The sequence below is a fragment of the Salvia hispanica genome, chromosome 5, assembly GCF_023119035.1.
Source record: "Salvia hispanica cultivar TCC Black 2014 chromosome 5, UniMelb_Shisp_WGS_1.0, whole genome shotgun sequence".
Classification (NCBI taxonomy): domain Eukaryota; kingdom Viridiplantae; phylum Streptophyta; class Magnoliopsida; order Lamiales; family Lamiaceae; genus Salvia; species Salvia hispanica.
Window position 1 is genome coordinate 8,088,261 of NC_062969.1, and position 22,407 is coordinate 8,110,667.

Genomic DNA, 22,407 nt, shown 5'->3' on the forward strand with positions numbered 1-22,407 from the left:
ATTAAAAAGTGAAATGAGACAAATTATGTGGGACAGACCGAAATGAAAAAATGAGACAAATTATCTAGAACGGAGGGAGTATAATACTGCAAACTCAATGCTATATAAATGTATATTTTTAATATATGATTACATTTACCATTTTCAATTATAGTTGGCATTGCTTAAATAATTTAAAATTTTTAAATTTCATATAACTCCATCTATTCAAATAATTTTTTGCACGCTATATATAAACCTAAAAGTAATTTTACAAGCATTTTAACGAAATTCTAATCGCATAGGCTTGCTAGAAGAAATTTGCATGAAAAATATATGTAAGCATCTATTTTAATGGTCATTATAATGTACTAGTCAATCAAATGTTATGATGATATTAATCTACTTTTAAAATTTACTTTATGATCAAAATATTTTTAAATTTGGTATTTGACTATTTGTGCAAATGACAACGGCCAGTCAGTCTTAATTTTCATTAGATTGGTGTACTTCAAGTGTAGTAAGTTACATTCAATATTATGAGCGGTGAATGTTGAGTTGTTCCGTCTTATGCATGTTCGTTCTAGACAATCTTGCTTGATTGTCATCTATTGTTGTCTTTGTGTTGCATGATTATATTCCTTATTATTTTCTTGCTTGTGTTATTTACTCGGCCTTGCTCAAATTATTTTTGTTTTGGAATTGAATTTGTTGCTAATAATAAATAAAATATAAAAATATGTAGGATTAGGGAATAAAATAGGAGATATATCTAAAATAAATATTGAAATTTCTAATACCAAATGTGTAGAATTAAAAATATTTATTGACTTGCTTATTTTGTCTTAGTGATAAATGATAAATAATGAAATTTCTAATGAAACCCGAATGCATTGGTATATTGAAATATGATTGAATATGGAGAAAAGTAAATAAAACACACTAAGTAATTAATGCTTACTATAATTTCATATCAAAAGACAAATAGGAGAGCATTAAATCAAAACACGAAAATAACAGAATATAGTAAAAAGTCTATGTATACAGTGATTAAGGAAATACTGGGAATAGATTGCAATTTAAAATTAAGGGATAATTGTCCATTTATACAGCTCTAAAACAACTAAATAAGCGCTGGAATCGAAATCCATCTAACTTTTTTTTTCTTTTTCTTTTGATGCCCAGCACAGGAAAATGCGTCGCTTCTGTGTTCACATCACTTTCTAAGAACTCTCTCTCTCTATCTATCTATTCTCTCTTCGGTTTTTTATTCGCTTCGCAGTTCTCATTTCGAGGCCCAAACCCGCTCTCCTCCTGTATCTGTATCTGTATCTGTATCTGTACACCGTATAATACTTGCTTGTTGTGTTTGTGTGTATCCTTCCTATATTTGACTGGTTCGCCTCCTTTGAATTTAGAGTTTCTCAGGTAATTTCATTTCTATTCCATTAAAAAGGGTTAATCCTTTCTGAATCAATTGTTTCTGTATGTATTTGATTAGGTTTAGTTCCTTTTTTTTGGATCTGAATTGGAGACTTGTGATGCTGATTTTTGCTTAATTGATTTGTGAGGATTTGTTGATTTCGAGCTGATCTCGTGTTTTGGTTTTTGTTTTTTGCAGATCTGGTGTATAAATCATGAATCTTTAATCCTTTTGTTTCGGGGGTTCTTCTAAAGCTCAAATCTTGAGCGTTTGGGCCATTAGAAACTCGCGATCCAGCTCTTTAATTTAAGGTTTACTCTTATTTCAGCGGATCGCGTAGATCTGGTGTGTTTCAGCTGATTTCGTGAAGAAACGACGACTTTTATTTTAACAGATCTGCTTCTAGTGCTCTTCGCAAGATCTAATTCCTAACCGTGTCGGTACAGAGAAATTTGGGGGTTTTCGATTTTAAATATTGTGGTCAACTTGCTCTGATTGTGTTTGTGAAAATGTCTGTGTTACATAAAAGCGATTCGATTCAAATCCGGGAGGTTTATGCCGACAATCTGGATGCAGAATTCGCGCTGATCCGTGAGATAATTGATGATTATCCCTTCATCGCCATGGACACTGAGTTCCCCGGTATCGTGATCCGGCCGGTTGGAAATTTCAAGAACACCAATGACCTCCACTACCACACATTGAGAGACAATGTGGATTTGCTGAAGCTGATTCAATTGGGGCTAACATTCTCCGACGAGAAGGGGAACTTGCCAACGTGCGGCACTGATAAGTACTGCATCTGGCAGTTCAACTTCCGCGAGTTCAATCCGAACGAGGACGTGGCAGCACTGGAATCAATCGAGCTCCTGCGCCAGAGCGGCATTGATTTTGCCAAGAACACTGACAAGGGCATTGATGCATTGAGGTTCGGGGAGCTCCTGATGTCGTCTGGGATCGTTCTGAATGGAGATATGCATTGGATCACGTTCCACAGCGGCTATGATTTCGGGTACTTGCTCAAGATCTTGACTTGCAGGAAGCTGCCGGAGTCGCAGGAAGGGTTCTTCACATTGATCAAAGTGTATTTCCCGGTGCTGTACGACGTGAAGCATCTGATGAAGTTCTCCAACAGCCTCCACGGCGGGCTGAGCAAGCTGGCCGAGCTGCTGGATGTGGAGAGAGTGGGGATCTCCCACCAGGCGGGCTCGGACAGCTTGCTGACATCGGCAGCGTTCATGAAGATGAGGGAGAAGTTCTTCAATGGAGCAGTGGAGAAGTATTCTGGTGTGTTGTATGGTTTAGGTGTTGAGTAATAGAGCAGGCAGAAGGTGGAATGGAAGAAGAAAAAAATAAAGAAAATGTGATTTCTAGGATGTTGGTTAAAAAAACTAGGTGTGTTGTGCACTGCCAAGATTTGAGGTGCCTCGCATTTGTACACTATACAAGTTTTAGCTTTGTGAATTTGAGTTATAAATTCTGTTTTCTGAAATTAATTTCTATATATTTGGCTTAGTCCTGTGTTTTATTACCTATGCTTAGAGAGAATATATCACATTGAGTTTGGGCAACACAAGAATTGTAGTACATTAGTAATGTAGTGATGGGTGTGGTTTATGTATGAATTTTGCCGGAAGAAATGGGATTTCATTGGTAGAGTAGGTAAACCGTAAACCATATCCTTTTTTGAAGTTTTTTGAAGGATAATAGCCAAATTTCCTCAAAATCTATTATTTTCAATGAATTTTAAAAGTGACGGAAAATACGATGAACTTTAATAGACGCGTGGATTTCGATAAAAACATAACTATTTTAAATGCAGACTTTATGAAAATAATATTGCATGATTATCTTAAAATAAGTTTATTTTTTTGAGTGAAATTATGATAAATCATTCGAGTCAAATATAGAAGGTGCAATTCAGTGCGATAACAGTAATAGTTTGATCGATTTATGTACGTCCATTTATCTTGATTTTAATTATATTTTGCCTCTTGGAATAACTTGTTCAGCCTGTTATATTAATAGAAAAAGGCATTAAATTAAAATTTGTATGGAATAAGTAATAAATTTTCATTTTCTTTTGAATATGACACTCGTCTCATTTTCATTCTTATAAATGTCTCATCTCTATTTATGTTTATTCTCTTTTCAACAACAACAACAACAACAACAATAATAATTATAATAATAATAATAATAATAATAATAATAATAATAACCAAATGACAATAACAATTTAACATTTTTCGTTGAATTTATGTTTCCTATTTCCTGTTACAATCGTATACAAATACTATAACACATCTCAATTAGTAAACCAGATTATTCTTTATTCAAATTTTTTTAATTAAAAGTAGGATTGGAGATATCGTAGTAATAAAGAAAAAAAAGTCGTTTACATACATAATTATAAAAAATAATTGCACTCTAATATTTCTATACAGATTGGTCAGAGGAGAGAACCTACAATTAAAAATACACCCATTACAATAAAGTCAAGAACGGCATGATAAGTGGTTAGATGAAATAATATTATATATACATCATGCCTGCCATGTTACTCATCATATTCATAATTCTGTATATAAAAATAACATTTGTAATAATTCTTCACAAATCATATTGCTTGGGTTGGCAATGATCATCACCACAAAATTACAAAAATAATCGAGATGTAGTACGTGCATATACACAGATATTAAGCCAGAAATTTTACACGCTCAATTGAAAACCTTGTGGGAAAATAATTGACAAATTGAACGCAACAATATGAATCAAAATTTTATCTAAGTAAGCATTAATTTTATACGTATCCAATAATTCGAGACTCAGATTCCTTTAATACTTTGTGGGTACATGTTTTTGGGCCGTATTATTGCTCATGTCGGTTGTTGTTCTTGCATCTAATACTCACCAATAATTTTTATGATCTCAATGGATATAAAACAAATTCATGATTTGAATTGAATGGTTTCGGGAAATCTGAAAATTACATTGTAAGTTGAAAATTAAGTTGAATATTATAGTACTCCATATTAGAATCTAAAATGAACTAACAAGAATGGGCTTTTGGGCTTCTTGCTGAATAGTGCTAAAGTTTAGTCGGTAAAAATCACTTTGCCTTTTCCTTTTCGTCTTTAAGTAAGAAAAAGTATTGATTGATTACTCAACAATCATAATCACAATTGGTATTAGCAATAACTTAAATTCACTGTTGTTACACATCTAAAAATAATTGTAATATAATATATCAATAAATAATTTATCTTAGTTTGCTAAAGATTAAAGTAATACATCTACAAGCAACTACTCCTTCAATCCATACTAGTAGAGTCATTTTGATATTTTGACACGTTCCATAGTAGTGGAGTCGTTTCCTTTTTTTTTGTAAAACCCAACATATTTCTTTTCACTTACTTTTTCTTTCTCTTACTTTATTTTCTCTACTTTTTCTTCCATATTTTATTATATTTTTATTTAATACATTACACACATTTTTTTTAATATCTGTGCCAGGTTCCGGATGAAGTGGGGAGGTTGTTATAAGGTAGTAATTGGTGGGATTTAGAAAATCGGGGGAAACAGTGTCGTTTTGATTAGTGGCGGATCCATAACTTGAAAATAGAGGAAGCAAAATAAAAAACACAGACATGCTGCAAAACATATTTTTGTGCTACGTTTAGTCTCTGTTGTGGGATAAACAACATCAACAAATTATCATGTCGAGTTCAATAACACAATGCTCTTAGCTGGATCTTGCAGTGTTGTGGCACCAACTAAAATATTGAATCCATTGAAGCCATGAATTTTGTTCAAAATCCTTGCCATAATCTACCGAACTGAGTATGTGGCAGCTGCAGAAGCTGCAAATCAAGCAATTTGGCTGAAGAGAGAGAGAAGAAGCAAAGTTCAATAGAGTGATACCCTGACAACAATTCGACCACAGCGAATTTGGTGTACCATTGTCAAACTAAGCACATCTATATCACAAGTAGTATCATTAGGGAAGTAAATGCAAGTGGAGAAATCCAACTTTAAGTATTGCAGCACTGAAGTTAAATTTCAGTTTCTGAGAGAGAAGCTTGGGGTTACCGGGATGAGTACTGAAGATTAATGAATTTTCTATATTCATGAACCAATGCTCCAACTCCTAGTATTAATCATATGTACTACTTTTAATATAGATACATGTATTAGTGTAGGTCCATCCAACTAGTTCATTCCCTCTAATATAATAGGACTGTTTACTCACTCAATTATTCAATAAGAATTCTTAACACAGTATCATCTTATTGTACTTGTTTCAAATATCTCCACATAAATTTGAAAAAAATAATCTTGCTAAAAATAAAGCTGTGGAGCCGATGTGACCCATAAAAACAACAAAATCACACATAACATAAAAGAAGTGGAATTGAAGCGATGCATAAAAACAACAAAATCAAACATAACATATATATATGTAGAACTAATAGAGCAAAATCTACAAATTCTTAGGTACAAAAAACTACGAAATGTATAGCCACAACAAGATGACAGGCATTCAAGCATATAAGAGAAAAATTGTTGGCTATATAAGATCATAATCATCATTATAAAATGACATATCTAATTGTCCTCATTCGTTACAGGAATCTTCTTCTCCAACGAGGCTTTGATGTTGATTACTTCCTGTGTCATATCTTGGAATCTCTGGATCACTTTAGCTTTAAAGTTTTGACATCGGTTGATATCGAATTTGACATAGGCATTAACAAGATGAGTTGAACGAGTGCTGGCTTCCTTCAGACTGATGAAGTCTTGAGTCAATCCTTCAAAATCACGGATTATGCCAGACAGATTCACCATAACTTTGCTAAAGCTCGGCTTCATATATGCAACACTCGTTTGATCAAGCTCAGTAACATCACCAAGGCTAATGCAGAGGCGTCGACATTCAGATTTCAACGTATGGATATGGCTTTCAAACCGTGTAACCCTATCAAGAAGCTCCTTCTCCATCTTCATATAAAACCAATTACTCTCTCAATCATAGCATAAAACAACAAAGTTTTACAGAATAAATTAGATAATATAGTATAAGAGCTTTGCTAGTCCATTTAAACAAAAATTGGGGGTTGTTTTACTCCTATCTCATGAATTCTGAATTGAAGCAGGATGAGTTCCACAAACACAGAGTGTGATTAACAAAGGCATGATAGAGAGTTTAAAGAGGAACCTTAGCAGCATCTTCATCTTGTCTGGCGGGGTTGAGCCTCTTGATGGAAACTCGAGTAGCTTTTCCTTTCATAGCGAGAGTTTGCTCTCTGCTTTGAATAGTGAGAAGGAGTGAATGTATATCTATCGCTAATGTGATAAGAATGTCGATTTGAATTCTAGGGTTTATTTGATTGATGCGTGAAATGTTTTTGTTGGTGGCAGAAAAACACAAAATGAGTGACAAACTTTGGAGAGAGTGATGTAGATCGCAGATAGCATGGTCAAAAATGCGTAAAAATTGGGCATGAATAACAGAAGATGCGAAATCAAAGGTGATGCATCGGTTATGAATATTCAGTTGTAAAAAAAGCAAAGACAAAATACTCGATAAACATGTTTGCTCACCTGTGCAGAGGAAATGTGAATCGGCGAAATAGGATTATCTTCCTGGAGAAGAAAACCAAGATTTTGAATGAGGGACTTCAGTCTATCCTCTGCATCACTTGGACTGCCTACGCTACTACTCTACATATAACACAAATTAGTTTTTTCATGTTTATAAACTCCCAAAAATGCTTCTCATATGGACAGGGCATTTTATTATTATAGATTCAGATTTTTTTTTATTTTAGTTTTATATAGTGTAGATTTACTTTTATATTTATGTTCTTGTAATTTTATTATTATTATTATTATTATTATTATAGTTATAAAAATAAAAGTAAAGTTATTACTCACAAATCACAATTATTATTATTATTATTATTATTATTATTATTAATGAAAACTGGAAGGTAAAACAGAGTAGTAAAAATTTATTAGCAAAATCGCAATGTGTGGATTGGTAGATTACTAATTGCAGGCATTTCTACTAAACTCTTTATCCCAATGTGGATGGCAACATCACTCAAGCCTTGATAACAAATAGATTCATTTACAATCTCATCAATCATGCTATACAATCATGCAAAACCTTTGATCAATCAAAACACTACCTTCATCATTACCACCTTAGCGCGCTCTTTTGTGATTGCACCAATAATTCATCGTCTCATTCATTTCTCTCCAATTCACCACCCTTATCCCGAGCATCCTTCTGGGATTCCTCGTAGGTGTCAAAACTGCACTGCCTCTACAATTGTCCTGACAATCAATCATATACCATCAAATAAGTATAACATCCAATACATAAGATGAACAAATGTGAGTTTAGCAAGCATATTAAGCAAGGAATAGGGCCTCCAAACATGGAACAAACTACAAAGATACAAAAGCTGAGTTTGACAAGTGGCAGAACTATTAATGAATTGCATCTCAAAATTAACTCGTTTCTAGTTTCTACACATATGCATAATGCATACAAATCAAAGCAGAAATTATGTAGTGGAAGACGGTCAACCTTTCTGGTGTGTGATCTCAATCTCTTGGTAGGAGTTGGAGCTTCCCACTCTTCAGATTCTGCTTTGAATTTTTGACGAGAGTGATGGCAATGCTTGGCATCTGCTTCCTGCTCAGGGAGCCCTCGGCCCTCCACCAATTGAATAGAAAAGGGAGGAACCACAAGTATTTTCAATTCAAGTCCCTTCTTCATACCTGTGTTTTCCCCCTTTTCTATTTAAGTCCCTTCCCGTCCGAGTTAATAGATCCACTTGTGTGCTCAGGGAAACTGCCTACTCAAAAGATCACTGATCAAGCAAAGAAATTTGAACTGAATTTGGCTTTAAGATTTCAAATATATGAATTGCTAACATAGTTAAGTCATATCGATATTCTATTTCATATCGACACATGAATGAACAAGTATAGGACAATTGTAGTCTGTAGAAGATATGACTGTATACAATAACAAGAATATCAAACAGCGACTACACAGAAGTGAATGCAGGAAAGAATTTCACTTGTATTAAATAAACTGAATGCACCTCTTCTCTCATTCGAAACTACAAGAACACGCTCATTTGCACTACAGACATCTGTGGCCAAATGTTTTGCTCTATTCTTCTTTCTGAAGTATGTACTGCTAGATATCATGTGCTAATCAACATATGTATGCAACAATTTTATGCAAATTCGGAATCCCAAATCATGATATCCAGTATAGGAGCAATAAATCTACCCTTTAAGATGTACGCAAGCAGGAAACCATGGAAAGCCAAGAGGCAACATGAATGATCAATGTCATCATACCAACAAAAACCTTGGATCTCCATGGCTTAAGAAACGAACCTTGAAGCTTTCACCTAAGCCTTACACCATATTCAAAACACACATCAATTACTTGCCATGCTCTTCTAATTGAGTGTTCTCTAAAAAAAATACCTTCACTAGGAAAAAGGAATAACTGCATACTGAGTCATGATAGCACGAGCTTTGCATATATTGAAGCTAACCGACATAAAACAATACACTAACTACAGACTATGTAGAAAACTGTGTGGTCAATCTGAAGTTCTTCTAAAACTGCTTCAAAGAATGTCGTTTTACACTTACACTAACCTGCTGTTAACCCCAGAATCAATTTTGAAATTCTAATGTATAAGTTCACGGCTTTGCATCTCAGTTCCAAACCAAAATTTCATTCATGCATCATTTCGAAAAAGTAATTGATTTGCAGCTCAATTTCGATACCTAATCTGCTGACACATCTCTTAAACCATTCCACAAACGCTTTTGCCTAAATTCATTCATATTGTGACACTTTTGCCCAAGTTCATATTGCTCTCTCCGCAGTGACTCCATATTATTAGTATTATAACAAAATTATCGAATTGGTGGTGCTTGCTGCAACGATCTCAATGGCATGTTGTATGCAAATAATCCTAAGAAAGAAATGATTGCGAGCAACAAACATCAAACTTTCGACTCCATGAAAAATAACGAAGTAATCCATGAATCCAAATATGCCAACGAACAACAACAATCACCTAAATCCTTGAGCAGCAAAATCTCAAACAACGCTGTCATCACCAATTCAATTATTCAAACCATGTCAAGCTCCCGGTGTTGATCCAGCCAGATAGCCCCTGATGCCCTATAATTGAACAGGTAGAGAATCACTGCAGCGAGTAGAATCCCGATCAAATCAGCAACCGCATCCTTGGCAGATGCACCAGCTGATTCGAAATAGCCCAATTCGTCGGCAAACTCCTTAGCGGCGCCGGCCGCAAATGATAGGAGTGATCCGATCCAAATACTGCGGCGGCGGAGGAATGGGTAGCGAGTCCTTGCCGCGAGTAGAGAGCAAACGACGGAAATGAAGAAGCAGAAAAGAACGTGATACAGTTTGTCGGCGGCCAACCAGTCGTCGCCGTTTTCCATTAAGTCTGCTAATGTGGAAGAATTAGCAAACTAGCGTTACTATTTTTTTCCGTGGAAGCAAATGAGATAATCTGCTAATCTTCGTAGTTGTTTAATCACCAAAAAATTATTTTTGTACAAAAAGTTAGTTGCTTTTGGGGAAGAAACCATTTATGTTTTTCTTTAATTTACTTACTTATTCTATACCAGAAATAATGCATCCACATCGAATTCATGGGTATCAAATTCTCAATTTAAACATAACGCGAATATATCACTTGCACAAAAACATTAGCTGCCAAAACATGAGAATTAATCCCGATCAAAAACAAAGATTTAAAACTAAATAGCTTCCAAGTTCAAGACCAACAACCATTTCTAATATGCTAATTAATCTTGCTGATCAACTCATTTATCTTATCCTTCCTATTTCCAGAATCTCCTCCGTCTTCGAACCTTTTCTTCTTTCCTTGCAGCACCTTTTCCGGATTGTTCAGCACGAAGGGGCAGAGGAAACTGGTGACTGACTTGAAATGGGGACCAACAGCAACAATCTCATTCACAATGTCTTCTATGCATATGATGCTATGCTTACCCAATTCCTGCAACAAGCATATTATCGTGTTAAAATTTCTTACCAACCGATCGATCCACTGGGAAATGAAAAATATAACTAGCTGTACCTGTTCCACAATGTTGTTATCGGTTAAAGGAATCCTCTCCTTGCCAACTCTTACTACACCTTTCTTGTAGATCAAGTCCTTGACACTCTTCACATTGGGATATCTACACCACAAACAAGTTGTTTTTAGACTCACGAATTGAGAATTATGTTGCTGTGGGATATTAATTGAGCTTGTTCTTCACCAGATATCTCACTGTTCAGATAGACAAAAAAGGAGTAAACTTTGAAGAAATGGGAGCACAAGAAAGATGGCAGCATGAGGGATAGAGATATATGCAACAAAAGAAATGGAATAGAAATCATTTTTTCATCCCTTTTTTATTAAAGATTGAGCATGATTTGTTCTAGATGTTCCTTGACATTCATGCTAGTGGTGAATATTTGCCATCTACATGCATCAGTAACAGCCATCATGGAATTGACTTAGGATGTTTAGCATTATACTGTGAAAGGTAGTGTTATATTAAGACTAAACACATTTCTATAACTGATAAAGCAGCAGGCTTCAAGACAAATTTCAAAGAACCTGATGCATAACAAAAGGTACGAGCATGAACATAGGTTACAAGAAAACCAAATTCAATTATTTCCTGCAGAGAGCAAAAGTTATGAGCATTGATATGATAAATAAAACACGATTTTTATACTGCTACAAATTTCAAATAAGTGTTCTATTTAAACAAGCCACACATATGTGATAGGAGTAGGATTGGCAAAAGACTAGGCCTTGACTTCACATTTTCTAGGAAACAAACCATAAATATTTCTAGGAAACAAACCATAAATATAAACGTAACCAAGAATTCCAATTTGTGAATCTGAATTATAGAGGGTAGTTGAAGTACTTCTAAAGCAATAAAAAACCAAAGTATCAGAAGAAAATGGGAATGACATACCCATAAGTTACATACGGCTCCACCTTTTGTAACATTTCCATCATTCCTGCACTAGCCTTCACAAAAACTCCAGTCCGTATTTTCCTTAATTTCAAAGAATACAGAATCTTCCGAGTTTTTGGATGCATGTCATTTTTTCTGAAGAAACAAACTTGAAACTCAGCAACACTTGTAAACCAAAAATAACAAACACAAGCATTGGTTATTTAAGCTGACCCTCGTATGCGAATGACAAACAGAAGATTGGATTCCGGTGTTACTGATGCTGATCTGATTCGCTTCCCCCTACTCTTCATTTGAACTAGGTCCAATTCCTGGAAACAAAATGGCAGATATGAACAACCCTAACTCTTATACATCACCATCAAAGCTCTTCAGGAATATCAAATTCGCATATTTCAACAAAATTGTTTACAGCAAGCTCATGACAACATCAAAACCAAGTTTCACACAGAAAGACAAACGATATACTAACATTTGGTATAATCTACACTTTAAACAATCGACCAAAGATATCCCAACATATAAGTGCACAAAAAGAAGAAAAATACACGCACATAAACATTCACATTTGAACATCCGGAAATAAGCATAGACTTGGAAGATACAATTATACAACAGACATATGAGAGAAAACGAAAAATAGTAAAGGCAGTGTTATTACCTTATCACGATATTCTCGGATGAATTGCTCGGGCTTCTTGATGATAAAATTACCGCTTTTTTGACGCTTAGCCCTCTCCTCTTGCTGGAGTTTTCTTCTGACTGCCCACTGTTCATTAGTCTTCCTCTTCTTCAGCACGACTTCCGGTATGTAATTTAGAGCCGCTGGGGCCGCCTCCTCCGTCGCCATTTTTGTATTTTACCCGACGAAATTAACAATAATGCAAATAGAAGAGAGAATAATTGGAAGAGAATCAATCGATTTCGCAGACGCTAGCCCAGCATCGACGGCGGGAGAGTTAAGAGAGGGAGCGAACGTCTGTCTAAACCCTAAATAAAACTCAATTTCACAAGCTAATGTTATTACACAGTCGCCCCTATAGTTGTAGTAATTATAAAAAGACCTTTTAAAGTTTTCTTATTTATAGTTAGGTCACAACCTTCATAACTTATTATTTCTTCACTTAATTATAGTAGTAATTGATATATCATTTTAATTTTTTTTCAATTTCCTGTACATTATAATTTATTTATCCTAATTTATTTAAAATATGAAATTCATTAAAATTCTAAAATAATATTTAATTCAAAGCGATAAAATACACCATCTAAATTGCACAACTCACTTGTTGTTACAGCTAGAGTTTTTCCAAATGTATTTCATAGAATAATAGCGACGGACCTTGGTGTGTGGGCTTGGTTGCAGTGGCAGAGCTTGACTAGTGTCAGTGTATCTTTGTCGGCAATATAATGACTTCACAAAGGTCAGCATCTCCGAATATATACCATTGACGGCGAGATAGTAACTGTTATTGTAGTGCCGATGGTTAGCTGTGAGATGTATTGTCAAAGTTCTACCGTTTAAAATGTCATTCAAGAAATTCAAGCTGGAACACCAACATTGTTTTTGTTGATGAAACAATACACTAAATCTGAGTAATAAAAATATGGAGATCAAATAAACATCAACAATCCTATTGAGGATCTGTCACAAAATTAAAATATTTTAATTTGGAGATAAAATACCAACCCCAACATATTAGTAGTAGCAAGACAAGGTCACAATAACAACACAAGAAAAGTCATACTAAGACGATATAATCAACAATGATATTAAGTTGCATCCTAATACCTTGAAGAGAAATTTGACAAAGGAACATCCATTTCATGCCAAGAAGATTATCCAAAAAAAAGTAAAAGCTATATACAATCAGAAAATTGGCCACTCCTAACAACCCAAATTCTACTATCAAATACACAAGTTGGTAAGAACAGTCGACGACTCAATGGAACTAGCTACTTCAGCTTCTAGCTGTATTAATCAATGATACCAATTTGGTCATACAAAAAAATGAGCCTGCTTTGAAAGTGTTTTCATCAGTTACCATCTTCCTGAGGCACTTGACAACCAAATTCTTGGCAAGTTCCACTACACAAAATTTGCTTAGTAATTCTCATTTTTTCACTCCTTAAAGGGTCCATCATTTTTTTATGTTGTTTTGATTGCTCTGTGAGGGACTAATATCTGGTGCAAGTCCACTTGTCTTTCCTTCACTTACAACTGTTCCTTTCTCTATAGACGTCTTGCCTACAGACTCATTCGGCTGAGTAGCTCGCTTTTGCTCATTTTGATCTTCTCTGCCTGTTTTTGTGGCGTCGTCTGCTGGCTTCTTTGAATTTGTTACTAAATCCTTCAATGTCACCTCGAGCTTATCTAGTCTCTCTTTGACCTCCAAAATCTCTGGATTAGATGCTACTAATGCTTTTTGTTCAGCAGCCTTGAGCTCCATCTCTTTTGCTTGAGCTTCAAACTCAGCCTGTTTCTTTTTTTCCAAAGCCTGACAACATAATCCACAGGACCCAAAGGAAACACAAACATGAGAATATCACACCACATAGCCAGATATGAAACGTATCACATATATGCATGAATAGTCATTCCTTTTCAATTTATGAAAAATCTGCAACAATTAAGTGTTGCCTCACCTCAACTATACAATCATAGATGATCCCCAAAGTTGTTCTTCTACAACTAACGATTCACATACATTACATACTCATTCTTCTACACCTAACGATTCACATACATTATTTTGCTATTGCTCGAGAAGATATCACATAAGTATTAGAAGAGTAGTATAACATCATGATGCAAGCCGCCCACATATCATAAAGAGGTGTATGTAGATACCCTTAGGAATGAACGACCTTCCAAACAGATGTACAGCTACACACACAGACATGCACATACAAATCTGGGTGTGCAACTTCAAAAGGACAAAGTATTCAAAGCAATAACCCTTTGAACTCTAAACCAACAAACTTAATTATCAATTCCTGCGACACCAAGAAAACCAAGACTTGAACTAATCTATTATATTTAAAAATCTAACAAATTCAACATCAAGGTTCAGAATGTGCTATGATATACAAAAACAAACAGAGAGTCAATCCCTTTAAAGAATCTATTTTCTCTGATACAAACTCATGATACCAAGTCACCTGAGTTTTACTTTATTTTACAATCATGTGTTAGTATATAAAAAGAGCAACCCCGTAGGAGGTTACATCAACAAAACTAATTTTTCGCTTAAGTTCAAATGCTCATGAATCATGATGTTAAAACTTTTTTTACATAGCATTTTCAAAACACGTCTTTTTGACTGGGGACAAAACTTCCTTCAATTCGCAATCTAAACTTTTCATGGCCCCACAAAATCTCACCAAGACAGTGTAACAATGTGGAACTTCACAGAGAGCAGCAGGAGAGCTTATCCTTTTCCCTTTTATAATCCCTCAACAATCCAAGCACTATAAAACACAAACAGCAATCTTTTCCAAATTAAACCCAACAAAGTTGAGCATTGGTGGAAGAGTTGACAATGAGAGGACATATGCATGCATGAATGCATCTTTTATTAAAACTGTCATGACAAGCTTCTAAGCAAGTATCTCATGAGCATTATTTGATTAAGAAAAGAAAAGGTATCACCAAACTAGGCAAGTACTCGGAAGTCGAATGTGCTTCATTATCCTTCCTAATCCAATAAAAGAATACTATAACAATATTCAATCTATCTGAAAATATCTATTTAGAATGCCAGCAATGCAAAAGCATACGTTCGTGATTTTATACTCCATTTAGTAGGCATCTCTAGACATGCATTCAGCAATTCACACATAGCTAACTAGCTGTGACTTTGAAACAAGAAGAAGTCTGGATTCTCCACTACTAACACATATGTACTTCAGTATCATACATAATCTCCTATTTTCTAGGTACATATTGATCATTATGGGAAAAAAATCTACATTAAACAATGATAAAACTACATAATATGTAAAACCATACCGCATCCATTATTTTCATTTCTCCGCGGGCATACTGAGCAACAAGATACACAGCTGACACAGAAAATCACAGAATTCATCATTAATCCACCGAAAACAAAAACTCAGCTCAATGTCGTAACATATATGGAAAAAAAATGCTCTTTAGATTAGAAGAATAAAACGCGGTACCCAACGACGGCAAGCAAGCAAAGAATAGCTGCACCAGATGGAAATCCAACCTAAAAAGCATTAATTAAACTCAAAATCAGCTCAATCAATAAATAAAACTAGTCGTTCTACTGCACGCCAACTGATCGACGTAATGCCTGTAGAGAAATTCCGGAAAAAAGTGAAAAGAGAGCTCACCCAAATTTCTTCTTCTTGGGAGGGTCGGAGAAGAGGATTTTCGCGGCTTTCACAAAATCGAGGTCTTCAAGAGCTTTGTATTGTTCATCGTACTTACTCAACGATGGAGAAGAAGAAGACCCATCGCGAGTGGCGCCGCCGCCGGTCGTAGTGGGTTTGTTGTTTCCGGAGGTTGAGCAAAAGGATCGGTTCGGACATGGGATCCGATTCAAAATCTTCTTCCCCGCTAGAATTCTTCTCATGATCTTGTGCTCAACATTCCATTTACCATTAACGAGGATCGAAGTGTAAAGTGTGAAGTTGAGCTGAATTCAATTCGATTAATGGGCTTAAGTATTTCATTTAGGCCCAATTTGTCCATTTGAAAGAAGCCCATTACCCAAAATGAGTATCAATTTCAAAATATTTCAGAATTTTCAAACAAATTTTGAAAAGGGGGAAGTAATTAATAGACGATTTGGGTGGGAAATTCCGTAATTATTTTTACTGAATTCTGACTGTAGCTAGATATGAGATAATGTATGAATGCAAATGTGATCATGCCCGATTATTCAATCTATTTTCCCATTCTTCTATTGAACTTTTATTTTTTTATTTATCTACCGGAGAACATCAAATTATGTTTCCATAAAGTTGTTTTGTTAAAATAGACATGTAAATAACAATTTCAGTTTCTTAAAATGTGGGTCGGATAATGATAAAAGCTCATGTAGTAGCAAGAGCATCCGCAATGGTAAATAGGCTAGCCTATGTTTTTCTTCCTTCCATATTTTCTAGCACTAAAATTCCTCCTGCCACATCATCAGGACAAACAACTAGACAAATAATAGGCTAGCCACAGGCTAACCACATCATCAGCACTATTAAAAAAACAACTAAATTTACGAAATCAAACACAAAATACGGAATTAAATTTACGACACATATATGGGAAAAAATTCATTAATTTTATGAAAATAAAAAAAATTACATTAATTAAAAAAATTACATTAGTATGCCTTGAATTTGTATAGGATTATGTTTCCTAATTGGGATAGGATTATGTTTCCTAGGCTCAGTCTGTCTTTTGTGTGCCTATATATATGGGAGTAGAGCACATAATTCTGTGATCTGAGATCCAATCTATATTTGAAAACCGCAGTCATAATACAATTTGTTCTCCGTTCTTACTCGTGGATGTAGCCAACACAACGTTGGTGAACCACGTAGTCTATTTACGTTCTTATGTTTCTCGATTCACAATTGCCCTATTTGTCATAACAAACTGGTATCTAGAGCCTTGGTTTTCGAACTAGGGTTTTGAATTCCGCTGCGAGGATTTTGTCTGGTAAATCGAGATGTCTGCTCTGAACGTGAAGGTTGACAAATTCACCGGGAGAAATAGTTTTGGTTTATGGCAGATCAAGATGCGATCTCTGCTGAAGCAACAGGGTTTATGGGAGCCGCTCAAAACAAAGAAGGCTACGGAGGATGATAAGGAGTGGACAACCCTAGACGAAAAGGCCCACTCGACCATCATATTGAGCCTGTCCGACGATGTTATCATCGAAGTTGCGGATCAGGAGACGACTGCTGCTCTTTGCGCGAAGTTGGAGAGTCTATACATGACGAAGTCTCTAACCAACAAGTTGCTCTTGAAGCAACGTTTTTTTCGGTTACGCATTAGGAAGGTACGCCCCTTCGGGATCATCTGGAAAATTAGAATAAAATTTTGCTAGATTTGCGTAATGTTGAAGTTAAAGTAGAAGACGAGGATGCTTTTTGCTTTAATTTTGCTTATGTCTTTGCCTGAATCTTACGAAAATTTTGTTGAGTCTTTTATGACTGGCAAGGAAACTCTTTCGTTGGAGGATGTTCGATCTGCTCTCCACATCGAGAGGATCGTCAACGAGGCAACGAGTTCAGCCACAAAAGATCTGCCATCGGGATTATCTGTTACGGATAAAGGACAGAAGAAATTCGGACAGAAGAAACAGAACTCAAAAGGTTTAAAAGGTCCTAAAGGCCCTAAGCCAAATGACATCTGCAGATATTGTAAAGAACCAGAGCATTGGAAGGCTGATTGTCCAAGGATAAAGAAGAAATTGGGCAAGAAGGAAGATGATAACGTTCTGCAACTGTGGCCGAAGCTGATGACACAAATTCGGAAGAAGAATTAGCCTTGGTTGCGGATGAACAGCCACACTGTAATGATGTGTGGATTTTGGATTCTGGAGCGTCATATCATCTCTGTCCTCACATGGAGTATTTCAACACTTATGAGCAGATAGATGGAGACAATGTTACCATGGTCTGCAAGGTGGTTGGCATCGGCTCAATCAGGATTAGCACTCATGATGGGGTCTTCTCCACCTTAAACGATGTTAGGCATGTTCCACAGATGACGAAGAATCTGATATCCCTGGGTACATTTGATAGTAAGGGATTCAGTTTCAAAGGTGAAGGTGGAGTAATGCGTATTTTTAAAGGTTCGAAGGTGGTTCTGACATCTTTGAAACGGGGTACCTTGTACGTTTTGAGAGGTTCCATCGTGGAAAATTTTACTGATATTGCATCATCCGAGGTTGCAACTAAGGATATGACCAAGCTGTGGCATATGAGGCTCGGTCATATGGGAGAACGTGGCATGAGAATCATGTCGAATCGTGATTTTCTTTCGGGCCATAAGGTGCAGAAACTTGATTTCTGCGAACACTGTGTGTTGGGGAAGCTTCATCGCAGCAAGTTTCCAAAGAAGGGTGTTCATCGAACGAAGGAGACACTTGACTACATTCATATGGATTGTTGGGGTCCCTCACTTGTTGAGTCTATTGGAGGACACAAGTATTTTGTGTCGATGATTGATGACTACTCAAGAATGACTTGGGTGTTTATGATGAAACATAAAGGTGAGGCATTCAAGAAGTTCAAAGAGTGGAAGACTCTAATTGAAAACCAGACTGGGAAGAAGATCAAGCGATTGAGAACAGATAACAGTCTGGAATTTTGTTCGTCTAAGTTCGATGAGTTATGTAGGAGTGAAAGGATCGTTCGCTATCACACCGTTAGACATACACCACAGCAGAATGGTGTGGCAGAACGCATGAATCAGACGTTGTTGGAGAGAGCAAGATGCATGCTCTTCCAAGCCGGTTTGACTATGAAGTTTTGGGCAGAGGAAGTAAACACGACTTGTTATCTGATCAACTGTGGACCTCACACTGGCATTGACTGCAAGACACCGTACGAGGTATGGTCTGATTCACCTGCAGATTACTCTATGTTGAGAGTTTTTGGGAGTACTGTTTACTATCATGTGAGTGAAGGTAAATTGGAGCCAAGAGCTAAGAAGGGAGTATTTGTTGGTTATGGAGATGGAGTTAAGGGGTACAGAATTTGGTCATCTTCAGAGGGTAGAATTATTCTCAGTCGGAATGTGGTGTTTGATGAAAATTCTATGTTTAACTCTATTGTGAAGTCTATTGCTACAGAGGATTTGGATGGTGTTGATGAACAGGTGGAGCTGCAAGTCACTCACGATGTGAGTGAATCACAACTCCAAGGTGGAGAAGATCAACACACTACTGCTGAAGCCGCTGATACTTCTAGTTCGGATGTTCATCCACAAGCTCGTCAGAAAAGTATCACTATTGACAGAGCCAGGAGGACAGATGTGAAGCCTCCGTTGAGGTATGGTTTTGAGGATATGATGGCATATGCATTGCAGGTTGCCAATGAGGTCGAAGATGAGCCTTCGGTAGATGAACCACCTACCTAGAAGGAAGCTGTTTCGGGCACTGAGCGTGCCAAGTGGCTCGCTGCAACGCTAGAAGAAATAGAATCACTTTTGAAGAACCTGACTTGGAATTTGTTCAACGGCCTAAGGGGAGAAAGATTGTCACTTGCAAATGGAATTTCAAGAAGAAGGAAGACACTACACCAGATGAGGGCATTGGATACAAGGCTCGTCTAGTTGCAAGAGGGTTCACGCAGAAGGAGGGGGTTGACTATAATGAGATTTTCTCACCAGTGGTCAGACACACTTCCATCAGAGTGTTACTTGTGATAGTTGCACATTATGATTTGGAGCTTGAGCAACTAGATGTGAAGACGGCTTTCCTACACGGATTGCTTGAGGAGGATATCTACATGACTCAGCCAGAGGGATTTGTGGTTCCGGGCAAGGATGATTATGTGTGCAAGTTGAAGAAGTCCTTGTATGGACTAAAGCAGTCTCCGAGGCAGTGGTATAAGAGGTTTGACAGTTACATGATCAAGCTGGGATTCAGCAGGAGTCCGTATGATTGTTGTGTGTATCACAACAAAGCTGATGATGATTCTATGGTCTATCTTGTTCTATATGTGGATGATATGCTCATAGCTGCGAAGTCGAAGTCTGAAGTACAGAAGTTGAAAGCTCAGCTTAGTGCTGAGTTTGATATGAAGGATTTGGGTGTTGCGAAGAAAATTCTGGGCATGGAGATTTCTAGAGATAGAGAAAAGAAGAAGCTTTCTCTATCACAAAAGAGCTACATTGAGAAGATTTTGTCAAGATTTGGCATGTCTGCATCTAAGGTTATTGATACTCCAAGTGCCACAAACATACATTTGTCATCTGATCTTGCACCGAAATCCGAAGTTGAGGAGGAGTGCATGTCTCGAGTCCCGTACTCTAATGCAGTAGGGAGTTTGATGTACGCCATGGTCTGTGCTAGGCCAGATATAGCGCATGCTGTCAGCGTTGTTAGCAGGTTTATGGAAAATCCTGGAAAGGAGCACTGGCAGGCTGTGAAGAGGATCTTTTGTTACTTGAGAGGTACGTCTGATGTTGGTCTCATTTATGGAGGTGATACTCACTGTTTAGTGACTGGTTATTCTGATTCTGACTACGCTGGAGATGTCGATAGTAGAAGATCTATGACCGGTTATGTTTTCACTCTTAGTGGTTCTGTTGTTAGTTGGAAAGCAACTTTGCAGGCTGCAGTTACTTTGTCTACTACTGAAGCAGAGTATATGGCGTTGACAGAAGATACTAAAGAGGGAATATGGTTGCAAGGGCTAGTTGGTAATCTTGGTTTACATCAAGATCAAGCTGTTGTGTTCTGTGACAGTCAGAGCGCTATTTGTTTAGCCAAGGATCAACTCCATCATGAGAGGACTAAGCATATTGATATGAGGTATCATTTTCTAAGAGATGAGAAGAGAATTGAGGTGAAGAAAGTAGGTACTACTGATAATCCTGTTGATATGTTCACCAAGTCAGTCCCGCAGAACAAGTTCCAATATTGTTTGGACTTGCTTAATGTCATGAGCTGTTAGTTGCCCGTGGAGGGCAAATCTGAGGCAAGAATGGAGAAGTTTGTTCGTCTGGTGTTATGATGATGCATCTGCAAGAGAGAATTCAAGTCAAGGTGGAGATTTGTTAGTATGCCTTGAATTTGTATAGGATTAGGTTTCCTAATTGGGATAGGATTATGTTTCCTAGGCCTAATCTGTCTTGAGTGTGCCTATATATATGGGAGTAGAGCACATAATTCTGTGATCTGAGATCCAATTTGTATCTGAAAACCGCAGTCATACTACAATTTGTTCTTCGTTCTTGCTCGTGGACGTAGCCAACACAACGTTGGTGAACCACGTAAATTCTGTGTCTATTTACGTTCTTTTGTTTCTCGATTCACAATTGCCCTATTTGTCATAACAATACATAAAACCAAAAAAAATATCGCCGTGCATTCCTCCGCGCCCACAATTCTTCAATTAAATCCTTTTGGAGTTGTATATGCGCATCCACTTGGCGCATGTCGCCATGTGCCTGGAGGCGGCCGGCTTCATCGTGAGGTACCCCCCTTCGTACGTTGGGGGTGGCCACGCCGTGGCTTGGACCAGCTTCATTGTCATTGGCCCAATTAGTCAGTTGTACACCTTCATCTTCGACTATCATGTTGTGCATGATAATACAGGCGTACATTATAGAAGCAATGCAGTCGACATCCCACAAACGCGTTGGACCCTTAATTGCCGCCCATCGAGACTGGAGCACACCAAATGCGCGCTCCACGTCCTTGCGCGCCGACTCCTGTCGTTCCGCAAAGTAGGTCTTCCTGTCCTCATTTGCGCATCTGATCATCTTCACAAAGACGGGCCACCTAAGGTATATCCCATCCGCCAAGTAGTAGCCCATATCATGCCGGTTGCCGTTGGCGACAAAACTGATGGTCGGACCGACCCCCTGGCACTGCTCGTTGAAAAGGGGCGACGAGTTGAGGACGTTTAGGTCGTTGTTCGACCCGGATATCCCAAAATACGCGTGCCAAATCCACAGCCGGTAATCAGCCTACGGCCTCGAGGATCATCGTGGGATTCTTTCCCTTGTAGCCGGTGGTGTAGAACCCCTTCCAGGCAGCGGGACAGTTCTTCCACTCCCAATGCATACAATCTATGCTGCCTAACATCCCCGGGAACCCATGCTTCTCCCCGTGCATCTGCATCAGCTCCTGACAGTCTTGGGGGTTAGGGCTTCGAAGATACTGTTCCCCGAATATTTCAACGACGCCCTCACAGAAAGTCTTCAGACACTTCAA

General features: G+C 37.2%; 4 protein-coding genes across 11 annotated transcripts; 1 reads left to right on the forward strand and 3 right to left on the reverse strand.

Annotated features, from left to right (window-relative positions):
* Nucleotides 1-1,154: 1,154 nt before the first annotated feature.
* LOC125188898 (probable CCR4-associated factor 1 homolog 6) lies at nucleotides 1,155-2,917 on the forward strand. 2 transcript variants are annotated; one of them, XM_048085991.1, is made up of 3 exons: nucleotides 1,156-1,407; nucleotides 1,601-1,713; nucleotides 1,979-2,917. In XM_048085991.1, exon 3 carries the CDS (start codon nucleotides 2,026-2,028, stop codon nucleotides 2,716-2,718), a length of 693 nt encoding a protein of 230 aa, XP_047941948.1. In that variant the 5' UTR covers nucleotides 1,156-1,407; nucleotides 1,601-1,713; nucleotides 1,979-2,025; the 3' UTR covers nucleotides 2,719-2,917. The 2 variants fall into 2 exon arrangements, with proteins under 2 accessions (XP_047941947.1, XP_047941948.1); XM_048085990.1 differs by having other exon boundaries at nucleotides 1,155-1,407; nucleotides 1,601-2,917.
* A 2,915-nt stretch (nucleotides 2,918-5,832) lies between these two features.
* LOC125188385 lies at nucleotides 5,833-10,084 on the reverse strand. 7 transcript variants are annotated; one of them, XR_007170734.1, is made up of 6 exons: nucleotides 9,529-10,084; nucleotides 8,004-8,270; nucleotides 7,600-7,747; nucleotides 7,010-7,129; nucleotides 6,624-6,711; nucleotides 5,833-6,406 (listed from the first exon to the last, which is right to left on the reverse strand). XR_007170734.1 is itself a non-coding variant. In XM_048085195.1 (5 exons), the coding sequence occupies exons 4-5, from the start codon at nucleotides 6,693-6,695 to the stop codon at nucleotides 6,014-6,016; spliced, it is 465 nt and encodes a 154-aa protein (XP_047941152.1). In that variant the 5' UTR covers nucleotides 6,696-6,711; nucleotides 7,010-7,051; nucleotides 7,600-7,747; nucleotides 8,004-8,492; the 3' UTR covers nucleotides 5,833-6,013. The 7 variants fall into 7 exon arrangements, 3 of the variants coding, with proteins under 3 accessions (XP_047941152.1, XP_047941151.1, XP_047941150.1); XR_007170731.1 differs by having other exon boundaries at nucleotides 8,004-8,274; XR_007170732.1 differs by having other exon boundaries at nucleotides 8,004-8,289.
* A 70-nt stretch (nucleotides 10,085-10,154) lies between these two features.
* LOC125188384 (60S ribosomal protein L7-1) lies at nucleotides 10,155-12,457 on the reverse strand. The gene is made up of 5 exons (XM_048085192.1): nucleotides 12,147-12,457; nucleotides 11,699-11,796; nucleotides 11,483-11,620; nucleotides 10,585-10,687; nucleotides 10,155-10,503 (listed from the first exon to the last, which is right to left on the reverse strand). Exons 1-5 carry the CDS (start codon nucleotides 12,333-12,335, stop codon nucleotides 10,288-10,290), a joined length of 744 nt encoding a protein of 247 aa, XP_047941149.1. The 5' UTR covers nucleotides 12,336-12,457; the 3' UTR covers nucleotides 10,155-10,287.
* Nucleotides 12,458-13,274: 817 nt separating this feature from the next.
* Nucleotides 13,275-16,130, reverse strand: LOC125187444. The gene is made up of 4 exons (XM_048084038.1): nucleotides 15,845-16,130; nucleotides 15,668-15,717; nucleotides 15,498-15,550; nucleotides 13,275-13,983 (listed from the first exon to the last, which is right to left on the reverse strand). The coding sequence occupies exons 1-4, from the start codon at nucleotides 16,084-16,086 to the stop codon at nucleotides 13,627-13,629; spliced, it is 702 nt and encodes a 233-aa protein (XP_047939995.1). The 5' UTR covers nucleotides 16,087-16,130; the 3' UTR covers nucleotides 13,275-13,626.
* Nucleotides 16,131-22,407: the final 6,277 nt, after the last annotated feature.